We start from the raw sequence: 23297 nt of genomic DNA, 5'->3' as shown, positions 1-23297 counted from the left end.
TGGCCGGGTAATTATATTATTTTGAAACGGGACGAAGCCTGAAGATAATCCTTTAGTTTGCACATGAATGGGTGTTGCTTCGAGCACGCATAGATAAGCAGTGTTAAGCAGCTCGACTGATTGTCTGAAATTGGTTGTCTGTGGCACACTCAGGATTGTTCACTGAGTGCTGACGAAACGCTCCAGCAACCTATGGCACTCCAGCAACATTTTGTTGAATGGGGGTGGTGGGGAAGGATCTTTGGGGAGGAAGAGGCCCTCCGCGGTCGAAAGAATAGGGCGGGAGGCAGTTAGGACGGAAACACCGAGAGAAGGGACCAGTCTGGGGCGCGGGTAAGGTCTGAAAAAACCTCCAACACCGCTGAAACTTTCCGATGTCATACCAAATCTGGACTCACCGTCCCCGGCTCCGAGCCTTCTTCTTCTTCCTCCTCTTGGGCGAAGGCGATCGTGACCGGACAGGTTCGCGGACGATGCTATGGAGGCGAAGTAGGGGGGAGAAGAATAAAACAGAGTTTGAAAAACAGACACATGCTGTCGAAGTTTTCAGTTTCGCACTCATCAGGGTGGGGACAAGAATGCCAAATTTGAAAGGGGACAATAATTTAAAAGGTGCGAGAAAAGGCTTCTTAGCAAGTCAATTCTGACTGGTCATGGCCTTGCACCGGCAACTGTTTGCTCCTCCTCGCTTTTGTTGAATTCAAAAGGATGGCGTAATGCCTGGTCACGTTCCTTCAATTTGCAGATGACGTATGAATATATCGCAGCTCGGAACACGCGTAAGCGAACCACATCGAGAGCACGACTGATGGTGTTAAAATTGGCCATTAGCATTTATTCTTCTCACTCAGGGTTGTTCAAGATGTGCTGTCCAACTGTGAAACCACATTGAACGGTATACACAGGCTGTCTGAGCATGGTCAGAGATCTGCCAAAAGGCACGGGCTGCTTGATACAAACCGACACTCTTTGTCAAGGGCGGCCTTACAGGCCCGATAGGCAGAGTGAGAGGGTGGGCGGACAGCGAGCGGTAAGAGAAAGGGGGGGAAAGAGAGGGAAGGTGGGAGAAAGAGAGGGAAGGTGGGAGAAAGAGAGGGAAGGGGGGAGAAAGAGGGGGGAAGGGGCGGAGAGGGGGGAAGGGCGGAGGGGGGGGAAAGGGGCGGAGGGGGGGGGAAGGGGCGGAGGGGGGGGAAAGGGGCGGAGGGGGGGGAAAGGGGCGGAGGGGGGGGAAAGGGGCGGAGGGGGGGAAAGGGGCGGAGGGGGGGGAAAGGGGCGGAGAGGGGGAAAGGGGCGGAGAGGGGGAAAGGGGCGGAGAGGGGGAAAGGGGCGGAGAGGGGGAAAGGGGCGGAGAGGGGGAAAGGGGCGGAGAGGGGGAAAGGGGCGGAGAGGGGGAAAGGGGCGGAGAGGGGGGAAAGGGGCGGAGGGGGGGAAAGGGGCGGAGGGGGGGAAAGGGGCGGAGGGGGGGAAAGGGGCGGAGGGGGGGGAAAGGGGCGGAGGGGGGGGAAAGGGGCGGAGGGGGGGGAAAGGGGCGGAGGGGGGGGAAAGGGGCGGAGGGGGGGGGAAAGGGGCGGAGGGGGGGGAAAGGGGCGGAGGGGGGGGAAAGGGGCGGAGGGGGGGAAAGGGGCGGAGGGGGGGGAAAGGGGCGGAGGGGGGGGAAAGGGGCGGAGGGGGGGAAAGGGGCGGAGGGGGGGGGAAAGGGGCGGAGGGGGGGGAAAGGGGCGGAGGGGGGGGAAAGGGGCGGAGAGGGGGGGAAAGGGGCGGAGAGGGGGGAAAGGGGCGGAGAGGGGGGAAAGGGGCGGAGGGGGGGAAAGGGGCGGAGAGGGGGGAGAGGGGCGGAGAGGGGGGAGAGGGGCGGAGAGGGGGGGAGAGGGGCGGAGAGGGGGGAGAGGGGCGGAGAGGGGGGAGAGGAGCGGAGAGGGGGGGAGAGGGGCGGAGAGGGGGGGAGAGGGGCGGAGAGGGGGGAGAGGGGCGGAGAGGGGGGGAGAGGGGGGAGAGGGGCGGAGAGGGGGGAGAGGGGCGGAGAGGGGGGGAGAGGGGCGGAGAGGGGGGAGAGGGGCGGAGAGGGGGGAGAGGGGCGGAGAGGGGCGGAGAGGGGGGGAGAGGGGCGGAGAGGGGGGAGAGGGGCGGAGAGGGGGGAGAGGGGCGGAGAGGGGGGAGAGGGGCGGAGAGGGGGGAGAGGGGCGGAGAGGGGCGGAGAGGGGCGGAGAGGGGGGAGAGGGGCGGAGAGGGGGGAGAGGGGCGGAGAGGGGGGAGAGGGGCGGAGAGGGGGGAGAGGGGCGGAGAGGGGGGAGAGGGGCGGAGAGGGGGGGAGAGGGGCGGGCAGGGGGAGAGGGGCGGGCAGGGGGAGAGGGGCGGGCAGGGGGAGAGGGGCGGGCAGGGGGAGAGGGGCGGGCAGGGGGGAGAGGGGCGGGCAGGGGGAGAGGGGCGGGCAGGGGGAGAGGGGCGGGCAGGGGGAGAGGGGCGGGCAGGGGGAGAGGGGCGGGCAGGGGGAGAGGGGCGGGCAGGGGGAGAGGGGCGGGCAGGGGGAGAGGGGCGGGCAGGGGGAGAGGGGCGGGCAGGGGGAGAGGGGCGGGCAGGGGGAGAGGGGCGGGCAGGGGGAGAGGGGCGGGCAGGGGGAGAGGGGCGGGCAGGGGGGAGAGGGGCGGGCAGGGGGAGAGGGGCGGGCAGGGGGAGAGGGGCGGGCAGGGGGAGAGGGGCGGGCAGGGGGAGAGGGGCGGGCAGGGGGAGAGGGGCGGGCAGGGGGAGAGGGGCGGGCAGGGGGGAGAGGGGCGGGCAGGGGGAGAGGGGCGGGCAGGGGGAGAGGGGCGGGCAGGGGGAGAGGGGCGGGCAGGGGGAGAGGGGCGGGCAGGGGGAGAGGGGCGGGCAGGGGGAGAGGGGCGGGCAGGGGGAGAGGGGCGGGCAGGGGGAGAGGGGCGGGCAGGGGGAGAGGGGCGGGCAGGGGGAGAGGGGCGGGCAGGGGGAGAGGGGCGGGGCAGGGGGAGAGGGGCGGGCAGGGGGAGAGGGGCGGGCAGGGGGGAGAGGGGCGGGCAGGGGGAGAGGGGCGGGCAGGGGAGAGGGGGCGGGCAGGGGGAGAGGGGCGGGCAGGGGGAGAGGGGCGGGCAGGGGGAGAGGGGCGGGCAGGGGGAGAGGGGCGGGCAGGGGGAGAGGGGCGGGCAGGGGGAGAGGGGCGGGCAGGGGGAGAGGGGCGGGCAGGGGGAGAGGGGCGGGCAGGGGGAGAGGGGCGGGCAGGGGGAGAGGGGCGGGCAGGGGGAGAGGGGCGGGCAGGGGGAGAGGGGCGGGCAGGGGGAGAGGGGCGGGCAGGGGAGAGGGGCGGGCAGGGGGAGAGGGGCGGGCAGGGGGAGAGGGGCGGGCAGGGGGAGAGGGGCGGGCAGGGGGAGAGGGGCGGGCAGGGGGAGAGGGGCGGGGCAGGGGGAGAGGGGCGGGCAGGGGGAGAGGGGCGGGCAGGGGGAGAGGGGCGGGCAGGGGGAGAGGGGCGGGCAGGGGGAGAGGGGCGGGCAGGGGGAGAGGGGCGGGCAGGGGGAGAGGGGCGGGCAGGGGGAGAGGGGCGGGCAGGGGGGAGAGGGGCGGGCAGGGGGAGAGGGGCGGGCAGGGGGAGAGGGGCGGGCAGGGGAGAGGGCGGGCAGGGGGAGAGGGGGCGGGCAGGGGGAGAGGGGCGGGCAGGGGGAGAGGGGCGGGCAGGGGGAGAGGGGCGGCAGGGGGAGAGGGGCGGGCAGGGGGAGAGGGGCGGGCAGGGGGAGAGGGGCGGGCAGGGGGAGAGGGGCGGGCAGGGGGAGAGGGGCGGGCAGGGGGAGAGGGGCGGGCAGGGGGAGAGGGGCGGGCAGGGGGAGAGGGGCGGGCAGGGGGAGAGGGGCGGGCAGGGGGAGAGGGGCGGGCAGGGGGAGAGGGGCGGGCAGGGGGAGAGGGGCGGGCAGGGGGAGAGGGGCGGGGAGGGGGGAGAGGGGCGGGGAGGGGGAGAGGGGCGGGGAGGGGGAGAGGGGCGGGGAGGGGGGAGAGGGGCGGGGGAGGGGGGAGAGGGGCGGGGAGGGGGAGAGGGGCGGGGAGGGGGAGAGGGGCGGGGAGGGGGGAGAGGGGCGGGGAGGGGGAAAGGGGCGGGGAGGGGGAAAGGGGCGGGGAGGGGGAAAGGGGCGGGAGGGGGAAAGGGGCGGGGAGGGGGAAGGGGCGGGGAGGGGGAAAGGGGCGGGGAGGGGGAAAGGGGCGGGGAGGGGGAAAGGGGCGGGGAGGGGGAAAGGGGCGGGGAGGGGGAAAGGGGCGGGGAGGGGGAAAGGGGCGGGGAGGGGGAAAGGGGCGGGGAGGGGGAAAGGGGCGGGGAGGGGGAAAGGGGCGGGGAGGGGGAAAGGGGCGGGGAGGGGGAAAGGGGCGGGGGAGGGGGAAAGGGGCGGGGAGGGGGAAAGGGGCGGGGGGAGGGGGGGGGGAAAGGGGCGGGGAGGGGGAAAGGGGCGGGGAGGGGGAAAGGGGCGGGGAGGGGGGAAAGGGGCGGGGAGGGGGAAAGGGGCGGGGAGGGGGAAAGGGGCGGGGAGGGGGAAAGGGGCGGGGAGGGGGAAAGGGGCGGGGAGGGGGAAAGGGGCGGGGAGGGGGAAAGGGGCGGGGAGGGGGAAAGGGGCGGGGAGGGGGAAAGGGGCGGGGAGGGGGAAAGGGGCGGGGAGGGGGAAAGGGGCGGGGAGGGGGAAAGGGGCGGGGAGGGGGAAAGGGGCGGGGAGGGGGAAAGGGGCGGGGAGGGGGAAAGGGGCGGGGAGGGGGAAAGGGGCGGGGAGGGGGAAAGGGGCGGGGAGGGGGAAAGGGGCGGGGAGGGGGGAAAGGGGCGGTGGGAGACATAGTGAATCGGGAAGAGGACAGACAAGAAGGCAGCAAAAAAGAGCACGCAACAGCCAAGTATTGAAAAGGTGACAACCAGGGTGACTGAGGCCAGAAGCCATGCCTCGGCCGGCTGAACCTACCCATACTGCTTCTGAGGCTCACTCTTGGCAACCGCCTCTTGTGCGCGTCTCTTGGGTCAAAGGAACTGCCGTCCACATAGCTGTCGCTGATTCCAAAAGCAGCCCGTAGGCGTTCGTTCTTCTTCTCATTCGCCTCGGCCAGCTGGTGAGTCTCACTGACACTGGGGGTGGGGTGGTAGAAATGAGTAAGGCCATAATACACACACAACAAATCGCGAGGGGCCGACTCCACAACAGGAGGCGAGAAACTATGGTTGGTCTGATTCAGCTCAACTCCGCTCTCCTGTCTCTCTCCCACTTCCCCCATCACCCTCGACACCCACCCCCACCATTGTCGATCAGGAATCTCTCTCACTCGGCCTCAAATATAGTCAATGAGCCGCAGCCCCCCACTGCTCTCCCAGGGAGGGGGGGGAATGAAAGGGAATGACTACCTTCTGAGAGACAAACCTCCAAAACGCCAACACTCTGTACAGTTGTAGCAAGACTTCCCCAGTGAACCTCCTCTGAACAGCCTCCAACACGACTCTATCCCTCCCCAAGTAAGGAGACTGAAACCATACGCAGTACTCCAGCTGTGGAAACGCCAACGTCCTGTACAGTTGTAGCGAGACTTCCCCAGTGAACCTCCTCTGAACAGCCTCCAACACGACTCTATCCCTCCCTAAGTAAGGAGACCGAAACCATACGCAGTACTCCAGCTGCGGAAACGCTGTAGCGAGACTTCCCCAGTGGACCTCCTCTGAACTGCCTCCAATGCAATAATGCCCTTTCTGTAGTGAGCATCCTATTGAGGGGATTAAAAGGGCGAAGCGGTCGATAAGAATAAACAATTTATTTTGCTGATTGTGTGGCTGGGTGCTCGGGAGGGAAAGACCTTGCAATTAAGTTCCAGGACTTTAGGGAATTTAATCTGGGAATAGTTCTTCGGTCAAAGCCTTGCAACTGTTGTACGGGGCTCTGGCGAAACCACACCAGGGATAGTGTATACGCAGTTTTGATTTCCATATTTAAGAATGATTGGCCCCTAGGATGAGTTGACCTATGATGAGGGGCTGGGCAGATATTCTCCGGAGTTTCGAATAACGAGAGGCGATCTCATTGAAATGTCTCTCTGAAAGAGGTTTGGTAGGCTGGTCACCTGGACTGATTCTGCTGGTTGTGGAATTGAAACCATATCCACAGTCAGTCTCAGGGTAAGGACTGAGATGGGAGGGGGGGGCGGGGGGGTTGAAAATCCTTTCAAATCTCTCCCCTGGGAGGTGGTGGATGCTCCGTCAGGAGTGGATGCACGAGGAGGTAGAGGGATTTGGATGCCCCAGCGGATGATTGCACAAGGGTTGGCAGGGAATTGAATATCCATAGAATTCCCACAATGCAGAAGGGAAGCCATTCAGCTGGAGTCTGCATCGACCCTCCGAAAGAGCACACTAACCTAGGTCCACTCCCCCGCCCCATCCACGCAACCCCACCTCACCCGCACATCTTTGAACTTTGGGAGGAAACTGGAGTACCCGGAGGAAACCCACGCAGACTCAGGGAGAACGTGCAGTCTCCAGGCACCCGAGGCCGGAATCGTACCTGGGTCCCCTGGCGCTGAGGCAGCAGCGCTAACCACTAACCATATAAAATTCAGCAGGTTGTGCTTCAGCTGTACGGGGTGTTGGGGTGACCACATCTGGAGTAGGGTGCACAGTGTCGGTCTCCTTATTTAAGGAAGGGTGTCCTTTCTCGCTGGGGAAACCATGGATTGGCCCGATCGCATGGAATTGCAAAGCAGGATAAGGGTGTTGAAAGGCCCACCTTATCACCTTTTTGTCACACAGCGTCGTGCTTATGTTAAGCTCTCCCGATTGTATTTGATGGCAAACCTCAAACGCCATTCACAACCTGCATTTGTCACGGCACCCAAGAAACCTGATCGATATAAACCACTGAACTCAGTCATCCCAAATGTTGCCCGAAAGGAACTAACCATTGTTGCTTGACATTCAATGGCATTTCCATTGATTGCTGAATTTCAACCCCCCCCCCCCCACCCTCCTCTATTAAAATCCTGGGGACCGGTTCGCATTGCTCACAAACTGGACCCAGCCATAAACACACTGTGGCTGTAAGAGCAGGTCAGAGGCTGGGAATCCTGCGGAGAGTAACTCACCTCCTGACTCCCCCACCCCAAATCTACAAGGACACTGGTCAGGAGTGTGATGGGACTCCCCGTGTCTGCGTGGGGTTCACCCCCACAACCCAAAGATGTGCAGGTTAGGTGGATTGGCCGCGCTAAATTGCCCCTTAATTGGAAAAAGATTGGGTACTCTGAATTTATTTTTAAAAAAGGAGTGTGGTGGAACCCTCTCCAGTTGCCTGGATGAGTGCGGCTCCCAACAACACTCGAGAAGCTCGACACCATCCGGGACAAAGCTGCTCCCGCTCGATCGACACGCTAACCCCCACCTTCCACATTCGCACCGCCCCCCCACCGACGCACAGCGGCAGCCGTGTGCACCGCCTACAAGATGCACGGCAGCCGCTCGCCGAGGCTCCTTCGACAGCACCTTCCAAACCCGCCACCTCTACCACCCAGAGGGACAAGGGGCAGCAAACGCATTGGTAACCACCCACTGCCTGCAAGTCCCCCCATGAGCCAATTGCACACCATACTGAAGAAGCACTTCACGAGAATAAGAGAGAGAGAGAGGGAGACAGAGAGAGAGAGAGAGGGAGACAGACAGAGAGAGAGACAGAGAGAGAGACAGAGAGAGAGACAGAGAGAGAGACAGAGAGAGAGACAGAGAGAGAGACAGAGAGAGAGACAGAGAGAGAGACAGACAGAGAGACAGACAGAGAGACAGACAGAGAGACAGACAGAGAGACAGACAGAGAGACAGACAGAGAGACAGACAGAGAGACAGACAGAGAGACAGTACAAAGAATTTTTTAAAAATAAATTTAGAGTACCCAATTTTTATTTTCCAATTAAGGGGCAATTTAGCGTGGCCAATCCACCGAAACTGCACATCTTTGGGTTGTGGGGGTGAAACCCACGCAGATACAAACTAGGACAGTAGAAAGACGAGGGTAACTGAATCAGCAGTAATGCAAGCCTCGCGATGTGTCTGAAGTACTTACGCCGCCCGTGATTTCGCTTCCTCTTTGCCCTGGCTCCCATCTTTCTCCACCAGCATCTGTCTAAAAGTTGCTACCTTCTGCTGGATCTCCTCCTCAGAATACCTGAAAGAAAAATAGAAAAACATCAGCAACAGCACATACTGACACCTGTCCAGGCAATTGGAGACACAACAGTAATGCTCATGGAAAGTCATGCTCATGGCCAAGAATACCAAACCACTGGACTCCCACTGTACACAATCCCAAAGGACCCAAACCCCTTCCCGTTCACTCACACTGTACACAATCCCAATGGACCCAAACCCCTTCCCGTTCACTCCCACTGTACACAATCCCAATGGACCCAAACCACTTTCCCGTTCACTCCCACTGTACACAATCCCAATGGACCCAAACCCCTTCCCGTTCACTCCCACTGTAAACAATCCCAATGGACCCAAACCCCTTCCCGTTCACTCCAACTCTTCACAATCCCAATGGACCCAAATCCCTTCCACTTCCACCGTACACAATCCCAATGGACACAAACCTCTTCCCGTTCACTCCCACTGTACACAATCCCAATGGACCCAAACACCTTCCCGTTCACTCCCACTGTACACAATCCCAATGGACCCAAACCCCTTCCCGTTCACTCCCACTGTAAACAATCCCAATGGACCCAAACCCCTTCCCGTTCACTCCAACTCTTCACAATCCCAATGGACCCAAATCCCTTCCACTTCCACCGTACACAATCCCAATGGACACAAACCTCTTCCCGTTCACTCCCACTGCGCACAATCCCAATGGACCCAAACACCTTCCCGTTCACTCCCACTCCAACGAATCCCAATGGACCCAAACCCCTTCCCGTTCACTGCCATTGTACACAATCCCAATGGACCCAAACCCCGTCCCCGTTCACTCCCACTGTACACAATCCCAATGGACACAAACACCTTCCCGTTCACTCCCACTGTACACAATCCCAATGGACCCAAACCCCTTCCCGTTCACTCCCACTGTACACAATCCCAATGGACCCAAACACTTCCCGTTCACTCCCACTGTACATAATTCCAATGGACCCAAATCCCTTCCCCTTCCACTGTACACAATCCCAATGGACACAATCACTTCCCGTTCACTCCCACTGCGCACAATCCCAATGGACCCAAACACCTTCCCGTTCACTCCCACTACAACGAATCCCAATGGACCCAAACACTTCCCGTTCACTCCCATTGCACACAATCCCAATGGACCCAAACCCCTTGCTGTTCACTCCCACTGTACACAATCCCAATGGACCCAAAGCCCTTCCCGTTTACTCCCATTGTACACAATCCCAATGGACCCAAACCCCTTCCCGTTCACTCCCACTGTACACAATCCCAACGGACCCAAACCCCTTCCAGTTCACTCCCACTGTACACAATCCCAATGGACCCAAACCCCTTCCCATTCACTCCCACTGTTCACAATCCCAATGGACCCAAACCCCTTGCTGTTCACTCCCACTGTACACAATCCCAATGGACCCAAACCCCTCCCATTCACTCCCACTGTTCACAATCCCAATGGACCCAAACCCCTTCACACCCATTGAACACAATCCCAATGGACCCAAACCCCTTCCCGTTCACTCCCACTGTACACTCCCAATGGACCCAAACCCCTTCCCGTTCACTCCCACTGTACACAATCCCAATGGACCCAAACCTCTTCCCGTTCACTCCCTCTGTACACAATCCCAATGGACCCAAACCTCTTCTTGTTCACTCGCGCTGTACACAATTCCAATGGACCCAAACCCCTTCCCGTTCACTCCCAATGGACCCAAACTCCTTCCTGTTCACTTGCGCTGTACACAATCCCAATGGACCCAAACCCCTTCCCGTTCACTCCCACTGTACAGAATCCCAATGGACCCAAACCTTCCCGTTCACTCCACTGTACACAACCCCAATGGACCCAAACCCCTTCCCGTTCACTCCCACTGTACACACTCCCAATGGACCCAAACCACTTCCCGTTCACTCCCACTGTGCACAATCCCAATGGACCCAAACCCCTTCCCGTTCACTCCCACTGTACACAATCCCAATGGACCCAAACCCCTTCCCGTTCACTCCCACTGTACACAATCTCAATGGACCCAAAACCCTTCCCGTTCACTCTTACTGTACACAAACCCAATGGACCCAAACCCCCTTCCCGTTCACTCCCACTGTACACAATCCCAATGGACCCAAACCCCTTCCCGTTCACTCCCACTGTACACAATCCCAATGGACCAAACCCCTTCCCGTTCACTCTTACTGTACACAAACCCAATGGACCCAAACCCCTTCCTGTTCACTCACACTGTCCACACTCCCAATGGACCCAAACCCCTTCCCGTTCACTCCCACTGTACACAATCCCAATGGACCCAAACACCTTCCCGTTCACTCCCACTGTACACAATCCCAATGGACCCAAACCCCTTCCCGTTCACTCCCACTGTACACAATCCCAATGGACCCAAACCCCTTCCTGTTCACTCCAACTCTTCACAATCCCAATGGACCCAAATCCCTTCCCCTTCCACTGTACACAATCCCAATGGACACAAACCACTTCCCGTTCACTCCCACTGCGCACAATCCCAATGGACCCAAACACCTTCCCGTTCACTCCCACTCCAACGAATCCCAATGGACCCAAACCCCTTCCCGTTCACTGCCATTGTACACAATCCCAATGGACCCAAACCCCGTCCCGTTCACTCCCACTGTGCACAATTCCAATGGACCCAAACCCCTTCCCGTTCACTCCCACTGTACACAATCCCAATGGACCCAAACCCCTTCCTGTTCACTCCCACTGTACACAATCCCAATGGACCCAAACCCTTCCCGTTCACTCCCACTATACATAATCCCAATGGACCCAAACTCTTCCCGTTCACTCCCACTGTACACAATCCCAATGGATCCAAACGCCTTCCCATTCACTCCCACTGTACACAACCCCAATGGACCCAAACCCCTTCCTGTTCACTCCCACTGTACACAATCCCAATGGACCCAAACCCCTTCCCGTTCACTCCCACTGGACACAATCGCAATGGACCCAAACCCCTTCACACCCACTGAACACAATCCCAATGGACCCAAACCCCTTCCCGTTCACTCCCACTGTACACAATCCCAATGGACACAAACCTCTTCCCGTTCACTCCCACTGTACACAATCCCAATGGACCCAAACCCCTTCCCGTTCACTCCCAATGGGCCCAAACCCCTTCCCGTTCACTTGCGCTGTACACAATCCCAATGGACCCAAACCCCTTCCCGTTCACTCCCACTCTACACAATCCCAATGGACCCAAACCCCTTCCCGTTCACTCCCACTGTACACACTCCCAATGGACCCAAACCCCTTCCCGTTCACTCTCACTGTACACAATCCCAATGGACCCAAACCCCTTCCCGTTCACTCCCACTGTACACAATCCCAATGGACCCAAACCTCTTCCTATTCACTCGCGTTGTACACAATTCCAATGGACCCAAACAACTTCCCGTTTACTCTCACTGTACACAATCCCAATGGACCCAAACCCCTTCCCGTTCACTCCCACTGTACACAATTTCAATGGACCCAAACAACTTCCCGTTCACTCCCACTGTACACAATCCCAATGGACCCAAACCCCTTCACACCCATTGAACACAATCCCAATGGACCCAAACCCCTTCCCATTCACTCCCACTGTACACTCCCAATGGACCCAAACCCCTTCCCGTTCACTCCCACTGTACACAATCCCAATGGACCCAAACCTCTTCCCGTTCACTCCCACTGTACACAATCCCAATGGACCCAAACCCCTTCCCGTTCACTCCCAATGGACCCAAACCCCTTCCCGTTCACTTGCGCTGTACACAATCCCAATGGACCCAAACCACTTCCCGTTCACTCCCACTGTGCACAATCCCAATGGACCCAAACCCCTTCCCGTTCACTCCCACTGTACACAATCCCAATGGACCCAAACCCCTTCCCGTTCACTCCCACTGTACACAATCTCAATGGACCCAAACCCCTTCCCGTTCACTCTTACTGTACACAAACCCAATGGACCCAAACCCCTTCCCGTTCACTCCCACTGTACACAATCCCAATGGACCCAAACCCCTTCCCGTTCACTCCCACTGTACACAATCCCAATGGACCCAAACCCCTTCCCGTTCACTCTTACTGTACACAAACCCAAAGGACCCAAACCCCTTCCCGTTCACTCCCACTGTACACAATTCCAATGGACCCAAACAACTTCTCGTTCACTCTCACTGTACACAATCCCAATGGACCCAAACCTCATCCCGTTCACTCCCACTGTACACAATTCCAATGGACCTAAATAACTTCCAGTTCACTCTCACTGTACACAATCCCAATGGACCCAAACCCCTTCCCGAGCACTCCCACTGTACACAATCGCAATGGACCCAAACCCCTTCCTGTTCACTCACACTGTCCACACTCCCAATGGACCCAAACCCCTTCCTGTACACTCCCACTGTACACAATCCCAATGGACCCAAACACCTTCCCGTTCACTCCCACTGTACACAATCCCAATGGACCCAAACCCCTTCCCGTTCACTCCCACTGTACACAATCCCAATGGACCCAAACCCCTTCCTGTTCACTCCAACTCATCACAATCCCAATGGACCCAAATCCCTTCCCCTTCCACTGTACACAATCCCAATGGACACAAACCACTTCCCGTTCACTCCCACTGCGCACAATCCCAATGGACCCAAACACCTTCCCGTTCACTCCCACTCCAACGAATCCCAATGGACCCAAACCCCTTCCCGTTCACTCCCACTGTACACAATCCCAATGGACCCAAACCCCTTCATGTTCACTCCAACTCTTCACAATCCCAATGGACCCAAATCCCTTCCCCTTCCACTGTACACAATCCCAATGGACCCAAACCCCTTCCCGTTCACTCTCACTGTACACAATCCCAATGGACCCAAACCCCTTCCCGTTCACTCCCACTGTACACAATCCCAATGGACCCAAACCTCTTCCTATTCACTTGCGTTGTACACAATTCCAATGGACCCAAACAACTTCCCGTTTACTCTCACTGTACACAATCCCAATGGACCCAAACCCCTTCCCGTTCACTCCCACTGTACACAATTTCAATGGACCCAAACAACTTCCCGTTCACTCCCACTGTGCACAATCGCAATGGACCCAAACCCCTTCCTGTTCACTCCCACTGTCCACACTCCCAATGGACCCAAACCCCTTCCCGTTCACTCCCACTGTACACAATCACAATGGACCCAAACCCCTTCCTGTTCACTCCCACTGTACACAATCCCAATGGACCCAAACCCCTTCCCGTTCACTCCCACTGTACACAATCCCAATGGACCCAAACCCCTTCCCGTTCACTCCCACTGTACACAATCCCAATGGACCCAAACCTCTTCCTGTTCACTCGCGCTGCACACAATCCCAATGGACCCAAACCCCTTCCTGTTCACTCCCACTGTACACAATCCCAATGGACCCAAACCCCTTCCCGTTCACTCCCACTGTACACAATCCCAATGGACCCAAACCCCTTCACACCCATTGAACACAATCCCAATGGACCCAAACCCCTTCCCATTCACTCCCACTGTACACTCCCAATGGACCCAAACCCCTTCCCGTTCACTCCCACTGTACACAATCCCAATGGACCCAAACCTCTTCCCGTTCACTCCCACTGTACACAATCCCAATGGACCCAAACCCCTTCCCGTTCACTCCCAATGGACCCAAACCCCTTCCCGTTCACTTGCGCTGTACACAATCCCAATGGACCCAAATCCCTTCCCGTTCACTCCCACTCTACACAATCCCAATGGACCCAAACCTTACCGTTCACTCCCACTGTACACAATCCCAATGGACCCAAACCCCTTCCCGTTCACTCTCGCTGTACACAATCCCAATGGACCCAAACCCCTTCCCGTTCACTCCCACTGTACACAATTCCAATGGACCCAAACAACTTCCCGTTCACTCTCACTGTACACAATCCCAATGGACCAAAACCTCATCCCGTTCACTCCCACTGTACACAATCCCAATGGACCCAAACACCTTCCCGTCCACTCCCACTGTACACAATCCCAATGGACCCAAACCCCTTCCCGTTCACTCCCACTGTACACAATCCCAATGGACCCAAACCCCTTCCTGTTCACTCCCACTGTACACAATCCCAATGGACCCAAACCCTTCCCGTTCACCCCCACTCTACACAATCCCAAAGGACCCAAACCTTCCCGTTCACTCCCACTGTACACAATCCCAATGGACCCAAACTCTTCCCGTTCACTCCCACTGTACACAATCCCAATGGACCCAAACCCCTTCCTGTTCACTCCCACTGTACACAATCCCAATGGACCCAAACCCTTCCCGTTCACTCCCACTCTACAGAATCCCAATGGATCCAAACCCTTCCCGTTCACTCCCACTGTACACAATCCCAATGGACCCAAAGCCCTTCCTGTTCACTCCCACTGTTCACAATCCCAATGGACCCAAACCCCTTCCCGTTCACTCCCACTCTACACAACCCCAATGGACCCAAACCCCTTTCCGTTCACTCCCATTGTACACAATCCCATTGGACCCAAACCCCTTCCTGTTCATTCCCACTGTTGAGAATCCCAATGGGCCCAAACACCTTCCCGTCTTTCCCACTTACCCCTGTTCCTCCATCATGTCTTCCAGTTCGATACACTTGAGCTCCACCTTACGTTTGCGCTCGTGATCCAGGATGTCCTGATTTGGTTTCTTCATCAGGCCGGACTCCAGCTTCTTCAGCTCCTCCTCCGACTTGTAGTCCACCCGGTCCTTCTTGTGACGGACGGAGGACAGGTTCCGCTGGACGTAGCCATTGGTGCCACTCCCCCTGGGGGTGGGCAGGCCGATGCCGTTATACATGGCGGGGCCGCGCTGCCACTAGTCGCTGCTGTGAGGCGTGGGGGAGAGAAGCAATACAAGGACAAACAGTCAGAGAGAATGGGGTGAAAGGTCATCACAAATAGTATCCACACTCAAATGCCCCCAACAGCACGGCTCGCCCTTCACTCGGTTGCAGAAGTTTTAACCTCGCTACGCGGGGTTCAAAACGCCACTAACCCCCCCTCCCCCAATCATCTAGCAGTGGTTAGCACTGAAGCACTGCAGCTTCACTGCGCCAGGGGCTTGGGTTCGATTCCCGGCTTGGGTCACTGTCTGTGCGGAGTCTGCACGTCCTCCCCGTGTCTGCGTGGGTTTCCTCCGGGCGCTCCGGTTTCCTCCCACAGTCCAAAGATGTGCAGGTTAGGTGGATTGGCCATGATCAACAACGGGCTTACAGTGATAGGGTGGGGTCGTGGACCTTGGTAGGGTGCTCTTTCAGAGGCTAGGTGCAGATTTGATGGGCCAAATAGCCTCCAGCTGCACTGCAGGGCTTCTGGTTTCAAATTGGCTTATTCTGAATGAAAACAGTTTGAATTTGAAATCAACATTGAGCTAGACTACCAGGCATTTTTCAGAGAAGTTGAGCTTGAGATCGGGGTGTGAGCAGAAATCAAGCATCTGCTCTCAATACAGTTCAGTTAAAGATTTGCCTGGGGATCGACCAGAAGCAGCCGATCTCAAGTCAGCGAGTTCAGGATTTGCCTGCGGACAGAATCGGCAGCTCCAGTTGAGTTGAGGCCGATAGGAGTTTGCAGTGGGTTCCTGGGAGTCAAACCGTGAAGACAGCTTCTGAAGACTTCAGCTGGAGTTCCTGCATTGTTCTGCCAGGATTCTGGTCTGTCTCTGAAAACAGGTCTCAAAGAACATCTCTGAAGCAAGTTTGCCTGAGTACTCACTGTATTTAAAAGTGGATTGAGAGCTGAGATGGTTTTGTTGTTTGAGTGTAAGTAAAGATAACAGTTCAGAAGATATACAAGCAGAAATAGGCCACTTGGTCCATAAAGTCTGCTCTGTCATTCGATCAATTAGCCTTAACTCCACCGCCCTGCCTGTTCTCCATAACCCTTCAACACGTTACCAATTTAAAAATCTGTCCAACTCCTCCTTAAATTTACTCACTGTCCCAGCATCCACCGGATTCTGAGGTAGCGAATTCCACATTCACAACCCTTTGGGAGTAGTTTCTCATCAACTCGGTTTTAAATTTGCTACCTCTTATCCTAACACCATGATCTCTCGTTCTAGAATGCCCCACAAGAGGAAGCATCCACTCCATGTCTATTTTATCATCTTATACACCTCAATTAGATCTTTCCTCATTCTTCTAAACTCTGGAGAGTATCGGCCTAAACTGTACATTTCTCTTCATAAGACAAACCCCTAATCTCTGGAATCAACCTCGTGAACCTCCTCTGAACTGCCTCTAATGCCACTACTTCTTACGGGCGACATGGTAACACAGTGGTTAGCACTGTTGCTTCACAGCACCAGGGACCTGGGTTCGATTCCCAGCTTGGGTCACTGTCTGTGCGGAGTCAGCATGTTCTCCCCGTGTGTGCGTGGGTTTCCTCCGGGTGCTCCGGTTTCCTCCCACAGTCCAAAGATGTGCAGGTTGGGTGGACTGGCCATGATCAATTGCCCTTAGTGTCCAAAAAGGTTATGTGGGGTTACTGGGATAGGGTGGAGGTGTGGGCTCAAGTAGGGTGGTCTTTCCAAGATCCAGTGCAGACTTGATGGGCTGAATGGCCTCCTTCTGCACTGCAAATTCTATGAATGTTGAACAAACTTTCCTCAAAAAAGGGGACCAAAACTGTGCGCAATACTCAAGGTGCGGTCTCAGCCACGTTTCCTTAATTGTAAACTATTTCCTTCTGTCATGTTAAAGGTCTTTTAATATTGTGTTAGTAATAAAGTTTGTTTTAATCTATCTTATCCCTATTTTTGCATGAAATCACTCCTGGAGGTAGGAATCCTTTCCTCACACTCTTAGAAAATTAAAATCAAATATTGAGGTTTCTGTCCAGCATCGTAACCACTGCTGGAGTCTCGTCTGGGATTGTAATAAGGGTGAAATTCAAATTCAACAGAAATCTGGAATTAAAACTCCAACGATGACACTGATGTCCTTGAGGGAAGGAAATCTGCTGCCCTTACCCTGGTCTGGCCTACACGCGACTCCAGATCCGCAGTCATGTGGTCCATTCTGAAATGCCCTTGGGGATGGACAATAAATGTTGGGCCCAGTCAGCAACGCCCACATCCCAACGAATAATAAAAAAGAACACAGTTCATGGTTTAAAATTTAAATTCAGTTATGGTTTGTAGGGTCACAATCATAAGAGCTTTACAGGGCAGACAGAGACCTCTTGGCCCGGCACGTTAACACTGATCATCAAGTCCCTGTGCATTCTAATTCTATTGTTCAGCGCTTTGTCCATAGCCTGGCACAGCTATGGCATTTGAAGTGCTCGTCTAAATACTTTAAAAGATTTTTTTTAGAGTACCCAATTCTTTTTTCCCCCAATTAAGGGGCAATTTAGCGTGGCCAATCCACCTACCCTGCACATCTTTGGGTTGTGGGGGCGATACCCACGGAAACACGGGGAGAACGTGCAAACTCCACATGGACAGTGACCCGGGTGCGGGATCGGACCGGGGTCTTCAGCGCCATGAGGCAGCAGTGACATAGACATAGAATTTACAGTGCAGAAGGAGGCCATTCGGCCCATCGAGTCTGCACCGGCTCTTGGAAAGAGCACCCTACCCAAGGTCCAAACCTCCACCCTATCCCCATAATCCAGTAACCGCACCTAATCCCCATAACCCAGTAACCCCATCCTACACTAAGGGCAATTTTGGACACTAATGGCAATTTATCATGGCCAATCCACCTAACCCGCACATCTTTGGACTGTGGGAGGAAACCGGAGCACCCGGAGGAAACCCACGCACACACGGGGAGGATGTGCAGACTCCGCACAGACAGTGACCCAAGCCGGGAATCGAACCTGGGATCCTGGAGCTGTGAAGCAATTGTGCTAACCACCATGCTGCCCGTACCGTGCTAAGCACTGCGCTACCCGTTAATGGTTCTTCAATGTTGTGAGGGCTCCTGCCTCCAGCACCCATTCAGGCAGCCAGATTCCAACTACCCTGTGGGTGAAAAGGTTTTTGCCTCAAATCTCCGGCTCCTTACCATAAATCTATGCTTCCTGGTTATTGACCCCTCTACTAAGGTTTCTTCCTATTTACCAGCCCAGGCAACATCCTGGTGAATCACCTCTGCAAGCGTTACGATTTAATATCCAGATAACGATGTCAATTTGTTATAGCCACGGTTTAAATAGTTTGGGTTTAAAACAAAGTACAATTTCCGGTTGAAACTTGCCTTTGCTTCAATTACACAGTTAAGATTTAAATCAAATCTTCGCCGCCTTAAATTTGGTCAGTTATGGCCCAAGTTCTAAACAAACATTTATAATAATTATGGTTAAAGTCAAACAGTTGATAGTTTAATTAACTCTCACCTTTGACTTATAATAGTTAGCAGCTCATAGTTGAAGTTTGTGAATAATCATGATTTGAATAGTAAAATGTGAAATCAGAGACAGGCTATGGTTTAAATCTGTGAATTGTCATGGTTTAAATAATTACCGTTCAAATCAACGATTTATGATTTAAATTTATAACAATTTAATCGGCTGTGGTCGATATGGAGTTGGTGTTTTTATCCATTAATCTCAGATTGTTTATATTTGATGGAGTTGGTGTTTTTACCCATTAATCACACAGATTATGTTTAAATTTGATGGAGTTGATGTTTGTATCCATTAATCACACAGATTATGTTTAAATTTGATGAAGTTGGTGTTTTTATCCATTAATCACAGAGATTGTGTTTAAATTTGATGGAGTTGGTGTTTGTATCCATTAATCACACAGATTGTGTTTAAATTTGATGAAGTTGGTGTTTTTATCCATTAATCTCAGATTGTTTAAATTTGATGAAGTTGGTGTTTTTATCCATTAATCACAGATTGTGTTTAAATTTGATGGAGTTGGTGTTTTATCCATTAATCACACAGATTGTGTTTAAATTTGATGAAGTTGGTGTTTTTATCCATTAATCTCACAGATTATGTTTAAATTTGATGAAGTTGGTGTTTTTATCCATTAATCACAGATTGTGTTTAAATTTGATGGAGTTGATGTTTTTATCCATTAATCACACAGATTGTGTTTAAATTTGATGGAGTTGGTGTTTTTATCCATTAATCTCACAGATTACGTTTAAATTTGATGGAGTTGGTGTTTTATCCATTAATCACACAGATTATGTTTAAATTTGATGGAGTTGGTGTTTTATCCATTAATCACACAGATTATGTTTAAATTTGATGGAGTTGGTGTTTTATCCATTATTCACACAGATTATGTTTAAATTTGATGGAGTTAGTGTTTTTATCCATTAATCACACAGATTATGTTTAAGTTTGATGGAGTTGGTGTTTTATCCATTAATCACACAGATTGTGTTTAAATTTGATGAAGTTGGTGTTTTTATCCATTAATCTCACAGATTATGTTTAAATTTGATGAAGTTGGTGTTTTTATCCATTAATCACAGATTGTGTTTAAATTTGATGGAGTTGATGTTTTTATCCATTAATCACACAGATTGTGTTTAAATTTGATGGAGTTGGTGTTTTTATCCATTAATCTCACAGATTACGTTTAAATTTGATGGAGTTGGTGTTTTATCCATTAATCACACAGATTATGTTTAAATTTGATGGAGTTGGTGTTTTATCCATTATTCACACAGATTATGTTTAAATTTGATGGAGTTAGTGTTTTTATCCATTAATCACACAGATTATGTTTAAGTTTGATGGAGTTGGTGTTTTATCCATTAATCACACAGATTGTGTTTAAATTTGATGGAGTTGGTGTTTTTATCCATTAATCTCACAGATTATGTTTAAATTTGATGAAGTTGGTGTTTTAGCCATTAATCACACAGATTGTTTAAATTTGATGGAGTTAGTGTTTTTATCCATTAATCTCAGATTGTTTAAATTTGATGGAGTTGGTGTTCTTATCCATTAATCACACAGATTGTGTTTAAATTTGATGAAGTTGGTGTTTTTATCCATTAATCTCACAGATTATGTTTAAATTTGACGAACTTTGTGTTTTTATCCATTAATCACACAGATTATGTTTAAATTTGATGAAGTTGGTGTTTTTATCCATTAATCTCACAGATTATGTTTAAATTTGATGAAGTTGGTGTTTTTATCCATTAATCACACAGATTGTGTTTAAATTTGATGAAGTTGGTGTTTTTATCCATTAATCTCAGATTATGTTTAAATTTGATGAAGTTGGTGTTTTATCCATTAATCACACAGATTGTTTAAATTTGATGGAGTTAGTGTTTTTATCCATTAATCTCAGATTGTTTAAATTTGATGGAGTTGGTGTTCTTATCCATTAATCACACAGATTGTGTTTAAATTTGATGAAGTTGGTGTTTTTATCCATTAAATTTGACGAACTTTGTGTTTTTATCCATTAATCACACAGATTATGTTTAAATTTGATGAAGTTGGTGTTTTTATCCATTAATCTCACAGATTATGTTTAAATTTGATGGAGTTGGTGTTTTATCCATTAATCACACAGATTGTGTTTAAATTTGATGGAGTTGGTGTTTTATCCATTAATCACACAGATTGTGTTTAAATTTGATGAAGTTGGTGTTTTATCCATTAATCACACAGATTGTGTTTAAATTTGATGGAGTTTGTGTTTTTATCCATTAATCACACAGATTGTGTTTAAATTTGATGGAGTTGGTGTTTTTATCCATTAATCTCACAGATTATGTTTAAATTTGATGGAGTTGGTGTTTTTACCCATTAATCACAGATTGTTTAAATTTGATGGAGTTAGTGTTTTTATCCATTAATCTCATTGTTTAAATTTGATGAAGTTGGTGTTTTTATCCATTAATCACACAGATTATGTTTAAATTTGACGAACTTTGTGTTTTTATCCATTAATCACACAGATTATGTTTAAATTTGATGAAGTTGGTGTTTTTATCCATTAATCTCACAGATTATGTTTAAATTTGATGAAGTTGGTGTTTTTATCTATTAATCACACAGATTGTGTTTAAATTTGATGGAGTTGGTGTTTTATCCATTAATCACACAGATTGTGTTTAAATTTGATGGAGTTGGTGTTTTATCCATTAATCAGATGTTTAAATTTGATGAAGTTGGTGTTTTTATCCATTAATCACACAGATTGTTTAAATTTGATGAAGTTGGTGTTTTATCCATTAATCTCACAGATTCTGTTTAATTTTGATGGAGTTGGTATTTTTGCCCATTAATCACAGATTGTGTTCAAATTTGATGGAGTTGGTATTTTTACCCATTAATCACACAGGTGTTTAAATTTGATGGAGTTGGTGTTTTATCCATTAATCTCAGATTATGTTTAAATTTGATGGAGTTGGTGTTTTATCCATTAGTCACACAGATTATGTTTAAATTTGATGAAGTTGGTGTTTTTATCCATTAATCACACAGATTATGTTTAAATTTGATGAAGTTGGTGTTTTTATCCATTAATCACACAGATTGTGTTTAAATTTGATGAAGTTGGTTTTTTATCCATTAATCACACAGATTGTGTTTAAATTTGATGGGAGTTGGTGCTTTTATCCATTAATCTCACAGATTATGTTTAAATTTGATGGAGTTGGTGTTTTTATCCATTAATCACAGAAATTGTGTTTAAATTTGATGGAGTTGGTGTTTTAATCCATTAATCTCACAGATTATGTTTAAATTTGTTGGAGTTGGTGTTTTAATCCATTAATCACACAGATTAAGTTTAAATTTGATGGAGTTGGATGTTTTCATCCATTAATCACACAGATTAAGTTTAAATTTGATGGAGTTGGATGTTTTCATCCATTAATCACACAGATTATGTTTAAATTTGTTGGAGTTGGTGTTTTAATCCATTAATCACACAGATTATGTTTAAATTTTTATCGCTTCTCGGTCTTTTGGCCAAAATGAGTGTGGGATCGGGTGTAATGCCTGGGTCTGGTAGGTCTCTCTTGTGGAGACCATGAATTGGATTCAATTTGAATTGGTTTTTGGAGCCGGTAAGGAGCTGGAATAGGGGTTCGCCCCTGTCCACACTGAGCTCTGGCTTTGTAACTCTGATAAAGAAATATATATTTTAAAATGTTTAAATTTGATGGATATGATGTTTTTATCCATTAGTCACACAGATAATAATTAAATTTAATGGAGATGGTTTTTTTATCCATTAATCACACATTGTGTTTAAATTTGATGGGAGTTGGTGTTTATATCCATTAATCGCGAAGATTTATGTTTAAATGTGATGGAGTTGTTTTGAGGGGGGAGTGTATCCTCTCTCTCTCCCCCGGGGTGAGGAGGAGGTTGGGCGGCCTGGGCCGCTCACTCGAGGCCGAGGCTTTCTGCGCGGCCTAACGGCTCGAACCGCCCCTTCCGCAGGCCGCCCGCTCGGCACCCCGAGCCCGCTCGCCACCCCCGTCCCCCGAGAGACTGACCTGGGCGGCCGTGGATGCGGGCGGTCAAGGTGCCTGAGGTGAGGAGGGCCGGTCGCCTTCTCCCCGCTTCCCTCCGTCTCTCCCTCTTCACTGCGACACCAACATGGAGTCCGGCGGGGGAAGACCCGAGGGAGATGGCGGCGGGGAGGGAGAGCGTGAGCCTGTGCTTGGCCTCCCGGGACTTGTAGTTTCTCCAGCCCCCGCCGCCCATTGAGGGCAACGGGCGGCCGTGGCCTGACTGGACTACAATGCCCGGCGGCCCCCGCGCGCACGGTCCGGGCGTCCTCTCAAAATGGCGGCGGCTATCCAGAGAGGCGTTCAGCTGTGGAGCGGTGTCCGACGGGGGTTGTCGTCAACTGCAACGGGGAGGAACTACAAATCCCGACGAGCAAAGCGCCAGCGCTCCCCCACAAGCCACCACGGCCGGATCGACGGCCGAGGTCGGGCGGGAGTAGCCCGCATGTGCGTTGCCGCCCTCCACCGCCAGCACGCACCCGGCAAAGGAGGACTGCAGCTCCCAAAAGGCATCGCGCCGGATGGGGCCGGGCATCGTCCCGCGAAGGACGCCGGGTAATGTA

At 52.6% G+C, this 23297-nt stretch overlaps 1 protein-coding gene across 1 annotated transcript in view; it reads right to left on the bottom strand.

Moving 5' to 3' along the window:
- srrm2 (serine/arginine repetitive matrix 2) overlaps positions 1-22869 on the bottom strand; it is a 75200-nt gene extending 52331 nt beyond the window's left edge. Inside the window, 7 exon segments of the mRNA XM_072484071.1 lie at positions 399-476; positions 4935-4986; positions 4989-5095; positions 8064-8165; positions 14833-15099; positions 17247-17305; positions 22720-22869. Of these exon segments, the coding sequence (XP_072340172.1) occupies positions 399-476; positions 4935-4986; positions 4989-5095; positions 8064-8165; positions 14833-15071 (578 nt within the window). The 5' untranslated portion in view covers positions 15072-15099; positions 17247-17305; positions 22720-22869.
- Between the last annotated feature and the right edge of the window lie 428 nt (positions 22870-23297).

The sequence above is a fragment of the Scyliorhinus torazame genome, chromosome 19, assembly GCF_047496885.1.
Source record: "Scyliorhinus torazame isolate Kashiwa2021f chromosome 19, sScyTor2.1, whole genome shotgun sequence".
Taxonomy (NCBI): Eukaryota; Metazoa; Chordata; class Chondrichthyes; order Carcharhiniformes; family Scyliorhinidae; genus Scyliorhinus; species Scyliorhinus torazame.
The sequence above is the reverse complement of the archived record's forward strand: the minus strand, read 5'-3'. Positions and strand labels throughout refer to the sequence as shown.